The sequence below is a fragment of the Bombus fervidus genome, chromosome 13 (assembly GCF_041682495.2).
Source record: "Bombus fervidus isolate BK054 chromosome 13, iyBomFerv1, whole genome shotgun sequence".
Classification (NCBI taxonomy): Eukaryota; Metazoa; Arthropoda; class Insecta; order Hymenoptera; family Apidae; genus Bombus; species Bombus fervidus.
Window position 1 is genome coordinate 3,863,557 of NC_091529.1, and position 20,463 is coordinate 3,884,019.

At 37.0% G+C, this 20,463-nt stretch overlaps 1 protein-coding gene across 3 annotated transcripts in view; it reads left to right on the forward strand.

The window, feature by feature from the left end:
* Positions 1–20,463, forward strand: part of Ror (tyrosine-protein kinase transmembrane receptor Ror) — a 356,273-nt gene that overhangs the window by 299,069 nt on the left and 36,741 nt on the right. For all 3 annotated transcript variants that reach the window (XM_072015450.1, XM_072015452.1, XM_072015451.1), the window contains 2 exons: positions 9,192–9,402; positions 9,888–10,047. In XM_072015450.1, coding sequence (XP_071871551.1) covers positions 9,192–9,402; positions 9,888–10,047 — 371 coding nt within the window. The remainder of the gene's footprint in view (positions 1–9,191; positions 9,403–9,887; positions 10,048–20,463) is intronic.

Below are 20,463 nucleotides of genomic sequence, written 5' to 3' on the forward strand. Positions count from 1 at the left end.
ACATATGAACCTATAGCATTTTACTGACTGCAAAAAACACTCGTATATTATTTACCAAAACTTTTAATAGCACAGGAAGAACTGAAAAATTTCGAAACCAAAGATAATAATAAAATAAACAAAAACATATTCGCATGTTAAACTGACGATTGAAACTTGGCGAAATCAAGAACTGAAAGTGCATGGGATCAACGAAATCAATTTTCCATTAACCACAGCGAAGAAACGTGGAAACGACGCGATAATAAATTGAAAAATTCATTAACCTGATCGTACGCGATTCGATTAAATTTCAAATTGATCGTGAGACCAGAAAGGCAAACGGAACTAGGCGATGGATTCGATTAACCGTTCCGTCTGGAACGTTTAAAAATTGTACGGTTTAATCTGTCTCTTTTTCCTTTTCAATCGAATTTCACGCGATAACTTTTGAAACAGCAAAACAGTGGCTACGCCGTGATTGATCGGAACGAGAATTGACTGGATCCGAAACCGGTGTTGTTGCGAAAACAAAGGAACGAACGATGGAATTTTCGAACAGGCTGCAGTTTAATTAATCGCAAGGGAAACAACAATCGACTCTGCGTACCTAGTTTCATGTTTCCAAGACAAACTCTGTGCATCTGACATGTACAGGAATTGAAAAGCCCTTTACATGATCGTCATTTGTATTAGCGAAGGATCTCGTTTAAGCAGATGCATCGAGCTTGAAAGGGCGAAACTTGAGGATAAATTTTGACAGTAACTCGTACAAAGGAAATAGAGTGTCTCGTGTTGAATATATCGTTGCCGAAAGCGAAATTTATACTCCGTTCCTGGCGATACTTCATTAATACTGCTGCCTTCTCGGATCATTCTCTTTATTATTAACGAGTTTCTCAAATTTGTGAAAAACGTAAGAAAATCGTCGATGACCATCTTAAATCGGAATTATTCAAATTCATCGATCTTTCTAGTCGTTCGAATAATTCTAAGCAGCAGTGTATCTCTCATTGTCAGTGTAAAACAAACCGCCGTAATCTTTCTTTTAACCACTTCCATCTCGAAGATACGTGTCCGTAAACGAAGGAGGATGCACGGGGCTCTAGTGGAAGTCGCAATCAATCGTGACTTCCGGTAGATCTCGACGCACGGGGGAGAAAGTAATCGCGTATATTAGGGCAATATAAATCCGGCACGGCGGACGTTGTCGCGCGACGTTGCGACTGGAATATTAAGTATGAATATGTTAATGGACCGGCACCCTATTCTTCTCGCCCTTTCGCGTGGTGGCGCGCCGCGAAATAATGCATGACCAGAACTTCCCCTTATCGCCCTGGTGATGTACGATCGCCAGGGTCGCGCTATTTACTCAAGTGTTTCTGGAAATGGACTAGCCAAGATTTCATCGTCTTTGGCCGCTTGATCGAGACAAGAGACACATGCAGAAATATTATTCCCTTACAGATCCTCTTACAATGTTTTCCGATTCGATCGTATTATCTTTCTTTAGTAACCTCTTAACGTAGAGTCTCTTTCGATCTAATCGATCAAAAATTTTCTTTCTAACGGAATTGTTTCTTGGATGTATAATAATAGTATATTTTTATAACAATATACTTTTTAATAGGATAAAATGCAAAAGACAAGATACAAAGCAACAGAAAGCGTTTTTATAAGCGGACTTTATAAACACGAATTTCTGCGAGAAAGAAACATAGCTCTCTTTCCGCTTCTCCTTCACATTATCGACATAATCAAAATTCCTTCGCCAATCGGGCGAAACTTTCAAGCTGAGCGATTCAAAGGCCGAAAACTTGGCTGCTTTTAACGATCCCCTTCAAGTTATATTGTTAGCGGCGAGGTTACACGAAGTGGCTGCAGAGATCGATCTGCATGTGGGTGGAAACGCTGACCGCCCTGAGGGCATCTGACGTGGGATCGCCGTTGCATAAAAATCCGTCAGGGACACTGGTCCGTTTCGTGCTCTCTGTGTCTATCAAGGTGCGTTTAAACGAGCAGGAACATAAAATGAAAGCAACAGCATTCGTTCGTGCTCGTTTAATGTAAACGCCCAGCAAGAAAATTGTTCGCAAATGTATTTATAAGAATCGAACAAACATTTTTGGAGTATTTTTAGTGCATTCTAAGAGAATTCGTACGTACGATTAGCAAATAAACGAACAATCGCCCATTCGTCGTTTACACTTTAACTGTTTCACTGTGCATTAAAATAGTGGTGTGATGCTATAACTACGTTGAAATATTTCTAAAAAAAATTGTTTCATCTGGATTTCTCATATAATCATATAATTATAATTATTAAATACGTACTGCCCATGTGGTAGATTTTAAGATAGGAAATGTATAGTGATTCATGCATTCACGTCGTCGTAATAATTATAAACCTTAACAATTTATAATTTGCCGCGTGTTCGTACAATGTACATCGTCGCTCAAAAATTTTAAAACGGTATCTATATTTGCTTAAAAATTACAGAAAGTTATGTAATTATCAAACCATATAGAGATATCACCTAACAGGATACATTATGCGATAAAGAAAATATCAGACACGAGTGTATCATGAATTTTACTAAAAAGTATATCCACGCTTCAAGCTTAGGAATCTGCATCAAATATCGAAGTTTTATAAAAGACAGAAGGTGTTTTTTAAAGCTTTTAAACAGAAGTGTGTGGACTGCACTAATTTTACTAAAGTAGGGAAAGAACGAGCGTTCGTTCGCTTAATCGAAACGCACTTTTACTCGAAAGCACATTCTCTTTGTTTCTCTCCCTTCTTTACTTTTGTTTTAGTTCTTTTGTTTCTCAGCATCGAACAATGAATCAATTGAGTCTCATTGGCATGGTTAGATAACTATGATTTAATGTGACAACAGAGTATGAGAGAGTGGGTGGTTCAAGTGGATTTTGTGTTTCGGTTATTGGAGCCGGATTAAATTTAACCCTGCACACATCGAGAAATTTGCCGTCCACGTTATGCCAATGGATCTCGAATTGAATTTCGTCTGCGTGAAATATAACATAGATAGACAATAGAGGAGAAACATTGTATATTTTCCTTCATTTTTTTTAAAATAAAAATTTAATACAGTATGATTTGTGAACTTGGACCTTATGAACAAAGAATAGATTTGGTTGGGAAATTTTAAGTATAGATTTTAAACAAGCTTTTAATCGAAGCATTCTTTACAAGATCAGATCTCGAGGAAAATTATCTCCAAAAAATTCTAAATGCTATAGGAACTTTGATTTTGCCCGTTATTTTGCTCATCTGCATCTTCTTCGATTGGAATCTCCTTGGATTTTTTTAAATCCTGCTGCAATACAACGTACTATGCAATTTACAATGCAATGCGCTTTGGATATTATCGATTCATCGTTATTAAAACGCAAGGCATTTTCAAATAAAAAATTTACAGAATATTTCCCAATAGTTTACCTGCGATAAAGTTTGAAAGAGAAAATTTGGCATTTAGTTAATTTGTTCTTTGAATACCTGTCGCCCTATGTACGCTCTATTTCGATAACTTTTAATTGTATAAAAATTTATTTTTATTTCATAATCTAAGTAATTAAATTACTTCCCTTTTCACATGATATTTTAGGAATGAAATATTTAAAATAACATAATGTACTGTGTATTTTACAAAAATCTAGGTCTTTGGTATTTATCTTCTCCGTGCAACTTGTTTGATTTGTCAGCCTGTTGTATTACTTGGATACGAAATTTCACTTATTTTCTATTACATAATATTAAAAGTATAAAAATATTTTTTAGACTGGCGTGTTATATTGACAATATCGAACAATGTATACAAAGATTATTAAAAAAGAAAAATATAAAATATCTTTTTTTTTAGTGAATAATTTAAATTAAAACAGACGAACAGACCTACATATATATTTTTCATATTTTAATAAAAATAATTCATTTTAAGTATTTTAAATTTTTTAATCTGTTCCCTAAAATTCTAATTGCAGCAATTTACTTTTATTTTTCAACTTATTTACTTATTTACAGTTTTCATTTTTTAACAAAATTCGTTGAAAATCGAAGTCTTTCAAATTACGTATCTATTTTCGAAAATTCTAATTTCAGCAACTCGATTTTATTTTTATATTAATTTTACAACCTACTTCGCGTATCCATTTTATTTTTTCAATTTCCTTTTTTTATATAATATTATATGCCATTACGCGGCTTTTAAAACTCGAAATATTTTTAAGCGGCACGATTTACTGTGCATTTTAATAAATGCTTCCGGGCAACGCTTGTAATATGCTTGTGTAAGAGGCATCGTAACAAATATCCAGTCATGGTGGAAAATGTTTTCCCGCGCCAGAGGTTTACACGTTGTAAAAATCCAAATACAAGGTATAATAATCGTTGAATTTTTGATATGTCGCTTCACTCTACGCCTGTAATCATGCTAAACGGAGCATGTAAACTGGTGACTGATAAAAAATTTAACCCGTGTGTCCTGAGCGTTCTTTGGTCCATTTCTCGCGACAACATGTTGCTCATACATTTCAATGAGAGCACTCCAACGGGTGCTCGGAAAACATGTATCATCAGCGTATACTTGCCCGAGTTTACTTTTTAAAATCATATTAAAGAATGATTAATGGATATCATGCTGTAACCTTGGTTATTATCATTTTCGCTGGCGCAACAAACATGACGAAATAAATATACAATATTTTACAATATTCTACGTAGAATACTACTTTGGGGTGATTAATAAATCTATTCACTTTTCACTATATATATATATATATATGATATATATATGATATATATATGATATATATATATGATATATATATGATATATATATATATATCATTTGTATATATTCTATACCATTTCGAAGAATGCTATAAAAGTTGTTTAAGGGCTGTAAAAATACGCGCATTTAAATCTTTTCATGGAAGATGCAATATTTATAAAGACATGGGAGAAATAAATCGTTTCTTAATTAATAGCGCTCGATGTACTCTTTTGAGGAAACACAACTGAACTTGCTACTCGATCTAATAAATTATTATTCAGCCTAATACTATTCTGCAATTTTATAACGATAAGTGTTACGACCGTTCGCGGAGAGACGCGGTCGCGAGGAAAACGCGTCAGCGAGAGGCGTAAATTCTCGCTACGATTCGGCTAATCGACGCCGCGAAGTAGTCGTTCCCCGTGTTTCGGTTAGGATAACAGGGGTGGTTAATTGAAATTAACACTGTGTTAACAGGTTAATGTGATATATTCAACAATGGATTACAATATTATGAGCGTTACAAGTATTTGACGATGAGTATAGATTATGCGTTACAGAAATAGGACCCGATTTGACGATATGTCTCGATGCGATAGTTAGACTTTGCAAATGAATTGATTGGGGTTAGTTAGAACCGTGGTAGACTTACTGACTGTTCGGACGATGAAAACGGACTACCTCTAGGGTAACGATGCTGTATCAGAGGAGAGCTAGCAAAGGGTGTGTCTAACGCATGGGATCATCGGATTCGTTAATGACAGTTTTTTGGTCAGGAAAGTGAGGGAACTAGACGTTGTTTCTATTGGCTATTACGATTGTTGGTGGACCAGGAGGGGTCTTAGCCGCCCTCGATAGAAGGTTGGTAGTGGGAAGCATCGCACGTGTGCAAATAACTAATTTTAAGTGTTTTCCGGACACAAACCAGAGATCTTAGAAATTACTTTCGTTGAAAAGATCCTTGTTTGACCTGAGAAACTTTGTTGAGATTTTCTAAGATTTATGGTCGGTCCTTGAGGTTCTTTAGAGTACGCCGTAAGGAGGTGTAGACACATGGTGGCCATGTGCGATGCAAGGCCCCGTCCAGGTAGAGAGTCGGCCGACGTAACATCCTCCCCCCGTTGAGAGGTTCCCGATCAAATGATATGGTTGATGTCGTGAGGTGGGTTTCTCGTCAGACGTTGTCGCTGTTGATTGTGTCTTGATCCTGGAGGTATCGTGAAGCACCTCTGCCCAGGAAGTGTCATGGAACACCTCTGTCCATGAAGTGTCGTAGAACACCTCTGTCCATGAAGTGTCGTAGAACACCTCTGTCCATGAAGTGTCGTAGAACACCTCTGCCCATGAAGTGTCGTTGAATGCTTCGATCCTGGAGGTGTTATGCAGCAGCTCGGCCCAGGAAGTATTATGGAACACCTCTGCCCATGAAGTGTCGTGGAATGTCTCGATCGTGGAGGTGTCGTGTAGTACCGCGACCCAGGAAGTGTCATGGAACACCTCCTCTGCCCAGGACGTGTCTTGGAACACCTCTGCCCATGAGGTGTCGTTGAACGGAATTCCTGTGTTGCCTGATGCTGAGTCGTCCAACACGATGTGGAGTTTTGTAGTTGATTGGGAGGTTGGGCTCCCCCCGATGATCCGCCCGAGTCGCGCTCTCTTAGTGATGATCCTTGGCGGAGAATGAGCGTTGGGCGTCGTGACGCTGGACATCGTAACTGTGACTTGCCTGTCTGATGCAGCAATGGTGGTGACAACATGATGATTATTCCGCTTCGGATAATTCGCAGATGTGGCCCCTTTCGGAAATGGCGAGGGTGGCATCTTCGTGTTATGTTCAGGAAAAGGATTCTCCGATATGATACTCCTGCTCTCAGATGATACAGGTAACGTGCTGTAAGACAGACTGAACATTGAAATGCTGATTGAGGAGGAAATGTTCCTAGAGAATCCTATCGTGGATTTCGAAACCCCTGCTGTAGGCCCTGATTCGAAATTGACTCTGTTGTCCTGAACGGGATTCAGTTTTTTCCGGTCCAGAGGATCGCGAGAGGTTGTCTTCAAGTCGCGCGTTGGCGAAGAGTTGCGAGTGTCAGAGGTTGTCTGATTCAAGGCGCTTGCTGGCGTTGAATCAGATTGTTCAGATAATGATAATGCGAAATTGTTTGTCGTCGAGTCGCGTTTTGGCGCTGAGTAGCGAACGTTAGAGATTGTCTGATTCAAGCCGATTGGTAGCGTTGAATCAGATTATTCCGATAATGATGACGCGAGCTTGGTTGCCGTCAAGTCGCGTATTGGCGCTGAGTTACGAACGTTAGAGATTGTCTGATTCAAGCCGATTGGTAGCGTTGAATCAGATTATTCCGATAATGATGACGCGAGCTTGGTTGCCGTCAAGTCGCGTATTGGCGCTGAGTTACGAACGTTAGAGATTGTCTGATTCAAGCCGATTGGTAGCGTTGAATCAGATTGTTCCGATAATGATGACGCGAGCTTGGTTGTCTGAGCCGTAGAGCGAAATTGATCCGCAAACTCTGGCCAATCCTTGTAGAGTTCCGACAAGGTAGGTAAATGAATTTTCGGCAATGAAATGTTCGAATAGCTCGATGTAAAACTTCGGATTGTCGACCTTGATTGTTCGTTTGCGTTATTAATTATGGTAGTCGCGTGTCCGGTGAAAATATAGAACATTTGTTGTAAGTCAATGCGGTCCTGCTGTGTTTGGCCCCCCTTCCTATCGTCTAATTCCCATTGATTTTCTTTGAATAATGTGAATTCTTCCTCTAATTCCTCTAAATTTCGTTGGATAGTATATATTTGTGTCCCTTCCACATAATTGTTGAGTACTGTGCGAAATGCCTCCAACCCTTTTCTGAACCCCTCTCGTTGTCGTACCAATTTTCTCGTGCGTTCTTTCATATTGGGATCCATGACTGATTTCGATGCTTTGAGCGAGCTTACCTTGTAGTTGCAAGTTTAACTGTTGCTTGTTACCGTGTGACGGAATATTGTGATATTCGCGAGGAAGGCGTTCTTCCCGAGGATCACTCGTGTTGGAATGAAGCTGAAGTTGTTCCGACTGCAGGTTGTCGCTTGTCCCTGTGCAGCGGAATGTCGTTGACGTACGTTTCGTGAGGAAGGTGATCCTTCCCGAAAGTGACGTGTTTTGTCGTGCGATCGAAGTTGTTGAATATCGTTATGTTGACGATTGTCCAGTTGCGGCGGGAGGCTGCGTCTTCAACCATCGAATTATGCCTCTTCCAAGGTGACGGCCCCTTGACGTTACTGACTTCGCTGGAGTGGTAACGCTTCCGCTGCTGGTTATGTTGGATTCATGTGGCACTGTATGGTAGTGGGTGTCACTGGTGTGCACTTTTCACTTACCACTGAATCCGGCTCGAAGGACCAAATGTTACGACCGTTCGCGGAGAGACGCGGTCGCGAGGAAAACGCGTCAGCGAGAGGCGTAAATTCTCGCTACGATTCGGCTAATCGACGCCACGAAGTAGTCGTTCCCCGTGTTTCGGTTAGGATAACAGGGGTGGTTAATTGAAATTAACACTGTGTTAACAGGTTAATGTGATATATTCAACAATGGATTACAATATTATGAGCGTTACAAGTATTTGACGATGAGTATAGATTATGCGTTACAGAAATAGGACCCGATTTGACGATATGTCTCGATGCGATAGTTAGACTTTGCAAATGAATTGATTGGGGTTAGTTAGAACCGTGGTAGACTTACTGACTGTTCGGACGATGAAAACGGACTACATCTAGAGTGACGATGCTGTATCAGAGGAGAGCTAGCAAAGGGTGTGTCTAACGCATGGGATCATCGGATTCGTTAATGACAGTTTTTTGGTCAGGAAAGTGAGGGAACTAGACGTTGTTTCTATTGGCTATTACGATTGTTGGTGGACCAGGAGGGGTCTTAGCCGCCCTCGATAGAAGGTTGATAGTGGGAAGCATCGCACGTGTGCAAATAACTAATTTTAAGTGTTTTCCGGACACAAACCAGAGATCTTAGAAATTACTTTCGTTGAAAAGATCCTTGTTTGACCTGAGAAACTTTGTTGAGATTTTCTAAGATTTATGGTCGGTCCTTGAGGTTCTTTAGAGTACGCCGTAAGGAGGTGTAGACACATGGTGGCCATGTGCGATGCAAGGCCCCGTCCAGGTAGAGAGTCGGCCGACGTAACAATAAGGAATGGTTATATATATGGTTATACATTTTATAAGACTTTTCATCTAAGGAAATAAACAAAGTTAAATACCGATCTATTATTTTTAAATATTTAAATACCATAATGTTTGGTAACATACTAGTGATACTTACCTCGTCAGAGATATTAGAATATCTTATTTTGATCGTATATGAACAGTATTTTAATTTATTGTTCTTTTACTTTACAGAACTGACATGGAGGCTGTATCTGGAGCCAAAAGTGGCACGTTAAAGTTCATACGCACTTTGACTAATATCTCGAGAGATGCCGGTAGTGTAGTGCACATGCGATGCGAGGTTGTCGGCGATCCTCCGCCAACTAGAATCAGATGGTATAAAAACGAAGCACCTCTCGAAGAAAAACGGCCCAAGATCACTATAAAGAAGATACCTGCGCAGGTAATATCAACGTTTATTAATCACAAATATTTACTTTTTATTTTTCCTCCTATTATAAATACGAAATAAACGACAAATAAAAAATTTGTACAAATAACCTAACATTATAAAACGTAAGGACTTTTTAGGAATATTTGCAATTTTACACGTAACTTCTAATGAGAATAACATTCTAACTTTCGTAATTATAAACATGTACCCATGAGACTACAGTGAGAACAGGAGAGTTAAAAATTTGTGCTTTACATTGGCCAAATGCAGAAATATGTATGTATGTATATGAGATGTAGAAATACCTATGTAGATGGAGTATGTTGTACCAAAGTATAGATCATGTTTATACTAGATAAAATATCTTGAAACAACATAAAAAATATTCTACTATTTCGAGCCTTGTTTTATGCGATTGCTTATTAAATATATTTTATTATACATATATATGTAATATAAATAGGAAAAAAACAGAAAATATTTGTATTCCTCAGACACATGAACATGCTGCGAAGAACATCGCCGGAAGCCGCCTAAAAATCGTCAACTTAGATGTCTCTGACATAGGGTTCTATGCTTGTCGTGTAACGAATGGGAAGGATCAGATCCAAAGCGAAGGAACTCTTCGCGTCGATTCATCCAAAAGCAGACACGGTAAGTCAACTATGAGACAAAAATATCCCTAGCTAATATTTGTACAACTATTCACTAGCAATAATTATTCAACAATTATTTACCAGATCACTGTTTAAATTTACTTGAAAAGTATAGGAATATTGTCACTTAACAAAGCATTCAATAATAGAAATACGAAATCAGTTAAAGCAACAAACAATTAGAAACGAGATTAAAATTGCAACCAAATCAAACATTAAAATTCGAGCGAGAAAACAAAACCGAGATTAAAACTCGAAAGGACAAAAATTAAAGAATAAAAGATTGACAAAATCCAATTATATTGATACGAAAAATTAGATTTATTTTAGCTTTCTTCTACAGACACGATCATCAGTGAAACTATTTGTTTACATCAAACTAAGTATGTATTTGTATCTTTGTTTTTCAATCGGAGAGTTCGAATTGAGTCCGTGAGTAAACGTTTCACGATTTCGAACAACTATCTATGATGACGAAGAAAAGCTTTTCGTGATCTCGAGCGGAGACGTGCGAAATATAGGAAGCTTTAACGGAGGATCGTAAAGCTGTCAATTCGACTCATCGAAATTCCCTTTTGACGTCTACTCGGCGAGGACGTGAGGGGAAATTGATTCCTCCAGGCAAAGTGATTCCTTTTAGAGAAAAAAACGCCGAAACGCCGACTTTGGCCGTTTTTTTGAGACAATGTTTCGAATAAGGCAAAACTTGAAACATTAGAATATTGTTTAAATTGTTTCAAAATATTTTATTTATTTTCTAAAAATACATGTTGCTCTATATATAGCGAATCAAAATAATATTTCTTTTATTAATACAATAAAATATAATAGATATAAAAAATAGATAAAGGATATTTCACAATTTCATCAATATTAGTGTACTTTTTATTCAGAGATAATATTCAATTCATTGAATTCATTAAATTTTAATCCTTGACAAATCTAATATTATTATATGAATATGAGAATTTTTTTGTTATATACTATAATACATTAAAGCTAGCTATTTATTGTATTTCGCAGATGTCAGAAGTCTTACATTTCTCCTTGCCTCATTTAAATATTTATAAAAATGTTATAATAATTTATAGAAGTATCAAATATTTATGTGTGTTGAATCATAAGATGTTTATACGAATGAAATATTTATATAAAATCGATACTTATGAAGACGCTAAAATAAGTATGAATTTATCTGTCATCAATGAAGTTTATTTAACTATTTCCCAGTAGCAATTTCATGACTAAGTTTACGAGGACACGACGTGCAGGGAAATTCCTGGTGCTCTTTATAAACGTTCTGACAAGTCGTAAACTCATAAAGCATCTGCTTCTGAAACACATTGCACGCAAAGTTAGCGAATTGCAACTAAATGAAGTGCCTTCATGATGTATGAAACTATATACGTACGAAAACACCATTTTCTAAGATGCAAATTCCTACGTCCGTCAGTTTATCAATTAACTTTTACTTTACTGTCAAAATTTTACGAGTGCTTACTCGAGAAACCTCAATTTATTTACAAAAGTCTTCATTTTACAGAATTATTAGTTTAATAAAAAAATATCGACACTTTTCGTGAATATTGCACGAAATAAATTAGGCAATAAAAACTTTAAATATCTTTTATCCTATTTTTAGTTATTATGATACATCCACTGCGCATCGTTCTTGTACAATAATTCGTATCATATATTATACTTTCTGAATTTTATTCTAGACTTGTGTTCGCTTATTATCCAAAGAATATATATACATATAATAATTACTTATTTTACATTCTATAATAACGTTGTAGTTTGCGTTTTATTTATTTTCCAGTAGATAAAATGAATTTTATTATTAGCTTTTAATTAAAAATCTGTTAATTTAAATTTTACATTTACGCTGTCTTTGGTCACTATATCGATCGCTGCATTATTTTATATAGTAATACATAATTTACAACATACAATTTTTGGACACTGTTGAAAAATTTATGTTCATTTATCAATTCCTGACGTTTATTCTCTAAATAAAGTGACCAAATATTTTCAACGTTTCTCTAAAAAAAAAGAAGAGAATTAAAAAGTTTCAGCAACACGAACGCAATTAAACCTCTTTCGTTTCTACTATCTCTTTCGCAGCACACCTGCGTGTTAATAGCTCCTGTATACGGTTTCCGTGTACGGTGGTAATTAGAACAGGCCTACCACGTTTTCCAGCAAAGTTCAAACGCGACACCATCAACAAGTTCTAATCTATTTTCACGGATGTGTCGCCAACGCTTGAAACGTTGGAAGAACCGTGCTATAGTGCTAAGAGCCTCTTCCAATTCCAGGCTGTTAGAGTTTCTTCTCACCCTTGTTTTCGACCCAAAGAAGCTGCAAGGTGTTCCGCGAATTCAATTTTCCGAACAGAGAATTGAATTGAGCAGAATGTACGACGTTGCTTCCTGTACGGAAAGCTCAGTATTGTTTTTCGATGCGTGACTCTTTCTGCTATTTCGAAGGACAATCTTTTTTATCAGAAGAATTTTTCTTGTTCAATTATATAATCTTCTATGGAATAGAATGGAACAAAATATGTCATGGGAAGAATTGTAATTATCGTGTATATCCTAACGTTAATTATACACAACTTTTCAAGAACGAAAAATTCCAATTTATTTATCTATTAAAAGACTCACAAAATCCACCTTAACGCGTTCATCGCGTACCTCCAAAACTATACTAAGATTGTAAACACAAATGAAGCAACGGACAAATTACAAGTTCCTTCTAAATTTTTCAGGACAACGACAAGCCCAAGAATGTTATATTCCCCACCACAGAAATACAAATATCACCCCTCCTCTTAAAAAAAAAAAAAAGAAAACAAGAAAGAATGAGAAGAAGAAGAAGGACGAAGGAAAGAAACAAGCTTCGAAGGCGTATTAAGGCCGATGCCAGGGCTAATTCAGCCTCATCCCCGTGGAGCTTGTCGTCCCTTATAAGTCGGTATTCAGCCGGAAAGTTTTCGCCCGGTGTCTCGAAGAGGAATTTCGCGCGAGAGGAACTTTCGAAACGCTGCCTTGCCCGCCAGCGATGAAACAAAACTGACAGCGTTCCTCTGACGAAGTTACCGGCCGACACCCCTAACAAATTCTAATCTAATCGGCAGCGAGAGTGGGCCGATGCACGGAAGAGAACATTTCTTCGCTTGTCGCCCCTCGATGGACCCGATGGCCAAAGCCTTGGAAACCCTTGACGACGCGGAACTTTAATATTAGCACTCTGCAAGTCAAACTCTGCTAGTACTCTCCTCCCCGATCCGGCAAGATTCGAAGTTCTTTCCACTCGTTCCGATCCCCCGTACTGGATCCCTCGTTTTTGATCCTTTGAAAGGACGCGTCGTTGATACGAGTCTCAGTGGAAATCCTGGCAATGATTTGACAAGTTCAGACTCGATATAAGTTTCTGCGAGATTTTTGTTTCGGCGGCATGCTCATTCTCTATTTATTTGTTCTTTCTTTCTTTCTTTTTCTTCGACTAGACGAAAATCGAATGAGTGTGCAAAGTGATAAGAGAAGAATGGAATAGAGAGTGGTGAAATTTTATAGAAAGAATTTCTGTTATTAAATTATTTACTGTAGAATAGGATAGAACAGATGGCAGTTTAATTATACTTACAAACAACGCGATTCAAAAGTATTAATTTTTCAGAAATGCATGTTCTTTCAACTGCTGAGAGAAATATGGCATAGAGATTTTGTATTTAACATCGTACATACGATATCGTATTATTGTATTATTTAATATCGCACATTAAACTATTAACTTGTTAACAAGTTAAAGAGGCTCTATATAAATAAGTAGGTGTAACTAAAAGAACAAAAAATAAAAGGACAATTTTAATATTTTAAATATTTTAAGCCAAATAGCATGTCGTTAACGATCCTTTTATCTATCTCCACAAATTTCAAAGATTTATCTATGTCGATAAAAAAGATAGATAGATAAGAAAAAATAAGATAAATAAGCAATCGAAAATCACCCGAAGTAATCAAACTGCCAACGTCGATTTACTTGCTTAATGTAAACGAGACTTCGCAATTTCGAACTTAATCGTTGGATGGTTTTTGGTTGGAGATCAACGTCGCTCATCGTGTCATCCTCTCTTTCTCCCTCTCTCTCTCTTTCTCTCTTTCTCTAATGTTTAATTCGAAAAGGGGCGAGAAGTCGAGTTAATTAACACGGTGCTCAATTATTCAGGGCGGGCCTAATAAGCCGTGTCGAAACTGTTTGCCGCTGGTACACGATCGGAACGAGTTTGCGTTGCGCGCGAGCGTCAGTGGGCCTTTTATGGCAAGGTGTTGCTTTCGGGGGATGGTGTTGACCTGTTTAAGTGGCGTGGAACGTAATGATTCGTGAAGTAAAGCGCCACTACAGCTGTGACGGAGATTTAAATGGGAAGAGGTAACGCTCTGTTGAAGAAGTATTCAGCGGAACTGGAACGTGTGTTCGAAACTCAGGGCTGTTACCGTCCCTTGGAAATGCGGGCAACTGGATTACATGTAATTTAGGAAGAGGTTGGTAAGTGGCTCACATTGATTCCTCGCGGTGAAATGAGGTTTTTTCGAACGTTGGAGCGTCGTGGAATTTGGAAAGATAGAAAGGTGAATTTAGTGGTTGAAAGTAGACTTGAGGTATATTTGAAGTTTTTAACAAAAAGAAAGGGAAAGTTAAGATGGAATATTCAAGATGATACGAAGTAGAAATCTAATGACTATAATATGAACAAAATTAAAGAAATAATTATACAAAGAATATTCAGACACCTTCTTCGCGAACCTTTTACGCAGAAACAATGATGTAGCATGCACAGAGAAGGGAAAATTGGACAAGGTAAATGGTTACGCTAAAGGGACGTCCGCCCTGCACTTTCCTAATTCACTTATCCACGTTGCCATCGAGTTTTTAACGAAGAGGCTGAACACTTAGTTATCGTGAAACCCCGCCACCCAAGTTCTCGTGTTTACTTTAATCTGTCGGATGAGATCTTTTAAAGAACCTTCACGTGTTTGTTATAGTATAGCGTGGAACGTTTAAAACCGTGACTTCACGGTAATAAAACACAATTTAGATTATCATATATCATACGCTACGATAAATAGGGGCTATATTATTATAATTAGTTATTTATTATCCTATCAGGAAATTATTAGAAATATTTTAAGATTTTTGTTATAAAGCAACCCTCTGTAACACCTCTAGTACAAAATTATACATATATATATATATATGTCGGCTTATCATTGGAGTTAGGGGTGTATAATGAATCTTCGCGTGAATTGGTCATCGTTATTATATACTATCGATGATACTTATTGATACAAATGTGATTATTACAGAGTTTAGCAAGTAATAACGGCGATCGGATAATCAAGAAGTCGATGACAATGAGTTTAGGTTCGATAACGAATCCACGGTCCACGGGATTACGAATGCGGTTTCTTCCACAGTCTAAATCGAACTCAACTTACTGATCCACGATTCGGGTGTAACTCAACGTACTTGTCCACGGTGCAAGTAGAACTTATCTGACTGACCTCAGTCCAACTGCCCTCTCCGTACCTCTCTATATCCCTCGAATCAATCTTTGTTTTTAAGGAAAGCTATTTAATTACTCCATACTTCTGTTAGGCACACGTCCCTCCCGTGACCGTGGCTACGTTCAGCGACCCGTTATGTCACTTCGAGCCCAAGCCCACTGTCATAAATCTCATAATTGGTTTAACTCATAAACAGCTATTTCTCAGTTTTATTGTTTAAGTACGGCTATAATAAAAAGTCTGGACTAAAGTATTGGGGACCTTCCCAAACATTCCAAAAGAAAGGCCCTGATGTCCTTTCATCTCCGACATATATATATTTTTTTTAATTTATTCCTCTTATTCTTGATTTATTATTTGTTAACTAAATCCGTAATACTTTATTAATCTATTATCACAGGAAAACCACAAACCAACCCTTTAATAATCATTACATTATTTGACAATTATTATTGCCTTTTTTTCGAATAATTATTATCTTACTCTATACAATAATTATTATAAATAAAACGATTATTAATTCCTGCATTTCAAATCAAAGTAAAAGTCTGCAATTGGTTGCAATCTCTTTTCCATAGAAGCGAACAAAGTTCTCTTTATAGAAGATTAAACGATTCAGTGATGAAACCAATTGCAATGGAAAGGATACTTTACACAACATCCATCGTAAAAAAACCTCGCAAAATGCTTTGAATCGAGCAAAATTTTCGATTTTATAAATTCAAATGAGGTTCGTGCACGCGCAACTACGGAACGCTACATTTAAAAGAATAATGCTACAAGAGTAAAAAAGGGAGTAAAAGAGAAACAAACAGCGATCATTTATCGCACCGAACGGAAAGAACTTTCCCACATAATAATTGTATTCGATTTTACGCGTCACCGCCGGCTTCCACGAGCGTTCATGTTTTCTGCATATTGAAAGAGAATCTCGCGAAATTTTCCGCGCTGATCGACCCGCCCCGTTCACCGTTCATCGTTCAACGTTGATGAATATTCAAGTTACTGTCCATAATTTTTCATATAATTCCGAGTCGCGTCGAGTTCTCTATTATTTACAATCGATACTTTTATTTGCACGAGAGAAGGGTAAAATGGCCGTGAAGCGAACACAGGCAGTGTGAAAGAGAAACAAAAGAAAACTAAAACTACTTCTAAACTACTTCTTCTCATTTTCTTTCTTTCTTATAACAAGAACAATTTTTGTAACGCAGTTGAAAAAGCATATATTTTCGATATTATGAGCTCATGTATTTTTTCTTGCTTTAGAAATTATCGTTTTACTCTGTCCAACGGTGATCGTATTATAGCTATTATAAACATAACGATTATGATGTTCACTGGAAAATTTCAGAAACACACAATTTCTTCAGTATCCCCAAAATCCATTGATAATTCCTGGATATATTAAATGAAATTGTTTTTGTAAAGAGTAGATTGAACGCTGTAGGATATCAGAAGATGTTACTTGGCGAATTATTGCCTTTTCATAATCGAAACAGGAGACGAAAAGACAAATCTTCAATGGGACAGTTTTCACACAGCCGCCACTGCAAAAGAATGGTTTCAAGATTTCGGAACAGGATTATTACCATGAACAACATTGGGTTCTAATCTGAACGTGATCGAAAACCCGCAAGGGCAATTCTAGCAAGAAAAGTTTGCACCTCCCAGCGTGAATGAATCACTCGCATACACATCAAAGTGTTAAAGTCTCAATTCGCCTTCAGCTATGAATTCCTGTATCAAAGGCTGAATAGAATATTGAAATTTATTCGAGTTAAAGAACGAACGAAATTCTACTGTAATACATTTCGTAAATCAATTTTCTACGGAATACGAATAATAGTCGTAAAATGCGATCAAGTATAATTTTTATCAGTTTTCATGATTCTAAAGAACCCTGAAGAACCGCCAATTCTTCGGCACATTTTTCGAGTTGCATCGGTCGGTAGAGCGTGTAGATATACTCCTCGATAATTTGGAAATGATATTCAACGAATTTGAAGGATCGCGTTTTACGGCTGATTCGATTAATTCACAATTATACCCGTTCTGGTTAATATCGATTCCGGCGGACGGATACTCTCGCTTCGCTGCCCCTTATTTCGACGGCGTTCTAGCCGAATTTTAATTAATTCTGGAATTATTAATCCGACCAGGCCAGCTGGCAACTTTGATCCGCCTATTTTCGCGGAAATAATTGAAAAGGTTCTCTCACCCACGGAAAATCGTTCTCCACCATGACGGAGACAGTTCTCGATGTCTCGATCTTTTCTCGTTACAAATGGCCTCGTTTGTGACAGGGATGATTGATTAATCGATAGATTATAAAGTAGGAAATGTGACTCTGATTCTTTTTCAATGGAAATGTTTCCAGACGTAAATATTCTCAGTGATCGATACACTGCCGATTTTTAAGAAAAATGTATTTCAATAAAAAAATGTATGAACACGGCAGTATCTCTGTATTCGTCGTTCTGTACAAGAGGGGACAATTTAAATATCGTGTTGCCTATTCTACGAAGATATAAATCATTTATTGTTTCTTGAAAATACGTAAACTATTTCGTTCTGTCAATAACGTTTAATTGTACAAGCGATTTTTAACAAAAATTTATTTCAGTTTAATATTGTTTAATATATTGAACAAGTCCTTAGAAACAGTTCGAACTGCGAAATAGATTTATTTCGCATAATTATTTTGCGCAATCAGCCAATATTTTTAAGAAATTTAACAAGTTACGAAAAGTATTAGGAGAGTATTAGTTTTGATAAAAATACAACTTGTAATTTATCATAGAGAAAATGGTAAAATTTATTAATTGTAGCAGAGATCATTAAAAAACATAAAGAAGACCGCATGCAATTTAAGAAACAAAAAGGGAAGCTTCTTTTTTGCTGAAAATTAAATTGTACAAATTTAATTTTATTGTTAGGGAGAAATTATTTACGTCAAGTTACAACGAATGATCTATGTTCTCAATCTATGTAGAACAAGTAGCACAATATTTAAATCATACTCTTTCATATAAGGCAACAAATACAGAGATAGCGCTGTCTGCAAATATTAATACGAATGTACAATGTACAAATTGCAACTTTAAATGTACAAAACTGTAAAGAGTGCGCACGTACATTGCAATCGGCCCGGTAAGCAATCAACATTCAGCAAACTACTCCCATAGAATTTCGTTAAACATTAATCACACCATACAACAAAACACATTAACTGAAACAGCGTTCACCGCAAACAAATTTCATTCAGCGACGACGCGTTCATTATCAACGGCATTATAACTCGAGGTCGCGCGATGAAATTTTCCGCGGTCGCGTGTTGCGCAACCATCCCCTGTATTCTTGCAATAAGATCATGAATACGGCGCGAAAAACCAATACACCGGGAATAATCGAAAAAGTTCGCCTGTCACCGAAGACAGTCGCGTCCGGTGAACGCATTAACGGTACCACGGTGAATGCGCGTTTCTGCTCGCGTTGCACTCCTTGCTCAAAGGCAGTTCGATTTACGGACAAGCCGATGAACACAAAGTTGAAAGCGGGGCAGATAGAGAGAGAAAGAGAAATAGAAAGAAAGAAAGAGAGAGTGGGAGGGAGAAATTTTAATGGAGAGAAATTCAAACAGAGAGAAGACGAACTTGGTACGCGGAATTTTAAACAGTGCAGGAAGATCGATAAGGAGAAGGTGAAACGGAACTTTGAATAAAAATCTCTGTCGAAGGTTTTGCCATTCGAGAAGATTATTCTTGGATGACGTTTTATTCATTTCAATAACTTGAAGGACTCTTGACCCTGCTGCGGTCTTCCAAGTTTTATATTTCAATCTTGCTCTCATTCCAGCAAATGAAAAGCATTTATGGTGTTTTAAGATGTTGAACATAAAACTAAAGTAAGAAAGCATGCATTTCAAGAAGAATTTTTGTCATATTTTGTTTAAGCTGAAGATATTTTTAATGATAGAAAAATAAAATTGGCTCGGTAATGGTCGGAAGAACGCAACAGGGTGAAGAATTATGATTTTGTAATTTAATTATTTGTTATTAAATAATTAATAAAATTAATAAAATTAACTTTTGTTAATTTAAGAATATATAATTGGATATCATTTGGTTAATCTTGAATAAATTAGAGAAATTTTAAGGTGAACTTTGAATATGTGAAACATAAAGGGATTCTGAATGTAAAAGATACAGAGACTCGATAGAAAGAGATTCACAGAGAAGAAGACCTGCAGAGGCTAAAGGCAAAAACTCATAGAGAGAAAGGTTTCCTGACAGTCAACAGAAAGAATCGAGCAAGGAGATTCACGGGAAGACTAACCATGAAATAAGGGAGGAAAGCCATGGAAAGGAAGTTCACACAGCGAAGCTCACAAAGAACAAAGGAAAGAGAAACTCGAAAAACGCCTGGAACAAAGTGACTATCCAAATGAAGGGACTCGAGGAAAAGGTGTGAAAGAAGGACGGCATTAAAACTCGATCAACACGAAAGATAGGCGAAATAAAATTTATTTAAACTTCGTAAGATTTATCATCGAGGTGACGAAACACCTGGAGAAAGAAAGCAGATTAAAGAACGAAAAATGTATTATCCGAGACGTGATAAAAAATTGAAAGCAAGGAAATGTATTTCGTCAAGAATATCACCGACAAAGGAAATTTCACGAAGAAAGAGTCGTTGTTAGAAATGAAAGAGCAGAATTCACGAGTAAATGCAAACACATGTAGTTTTCAGAAAGTGTAGACAAGAAAAATTGTAAGGCTGAGAAAAATGGATTAAATGCAAAATTTACAAGACTTTTACCGTTCAATATTAAATTATTG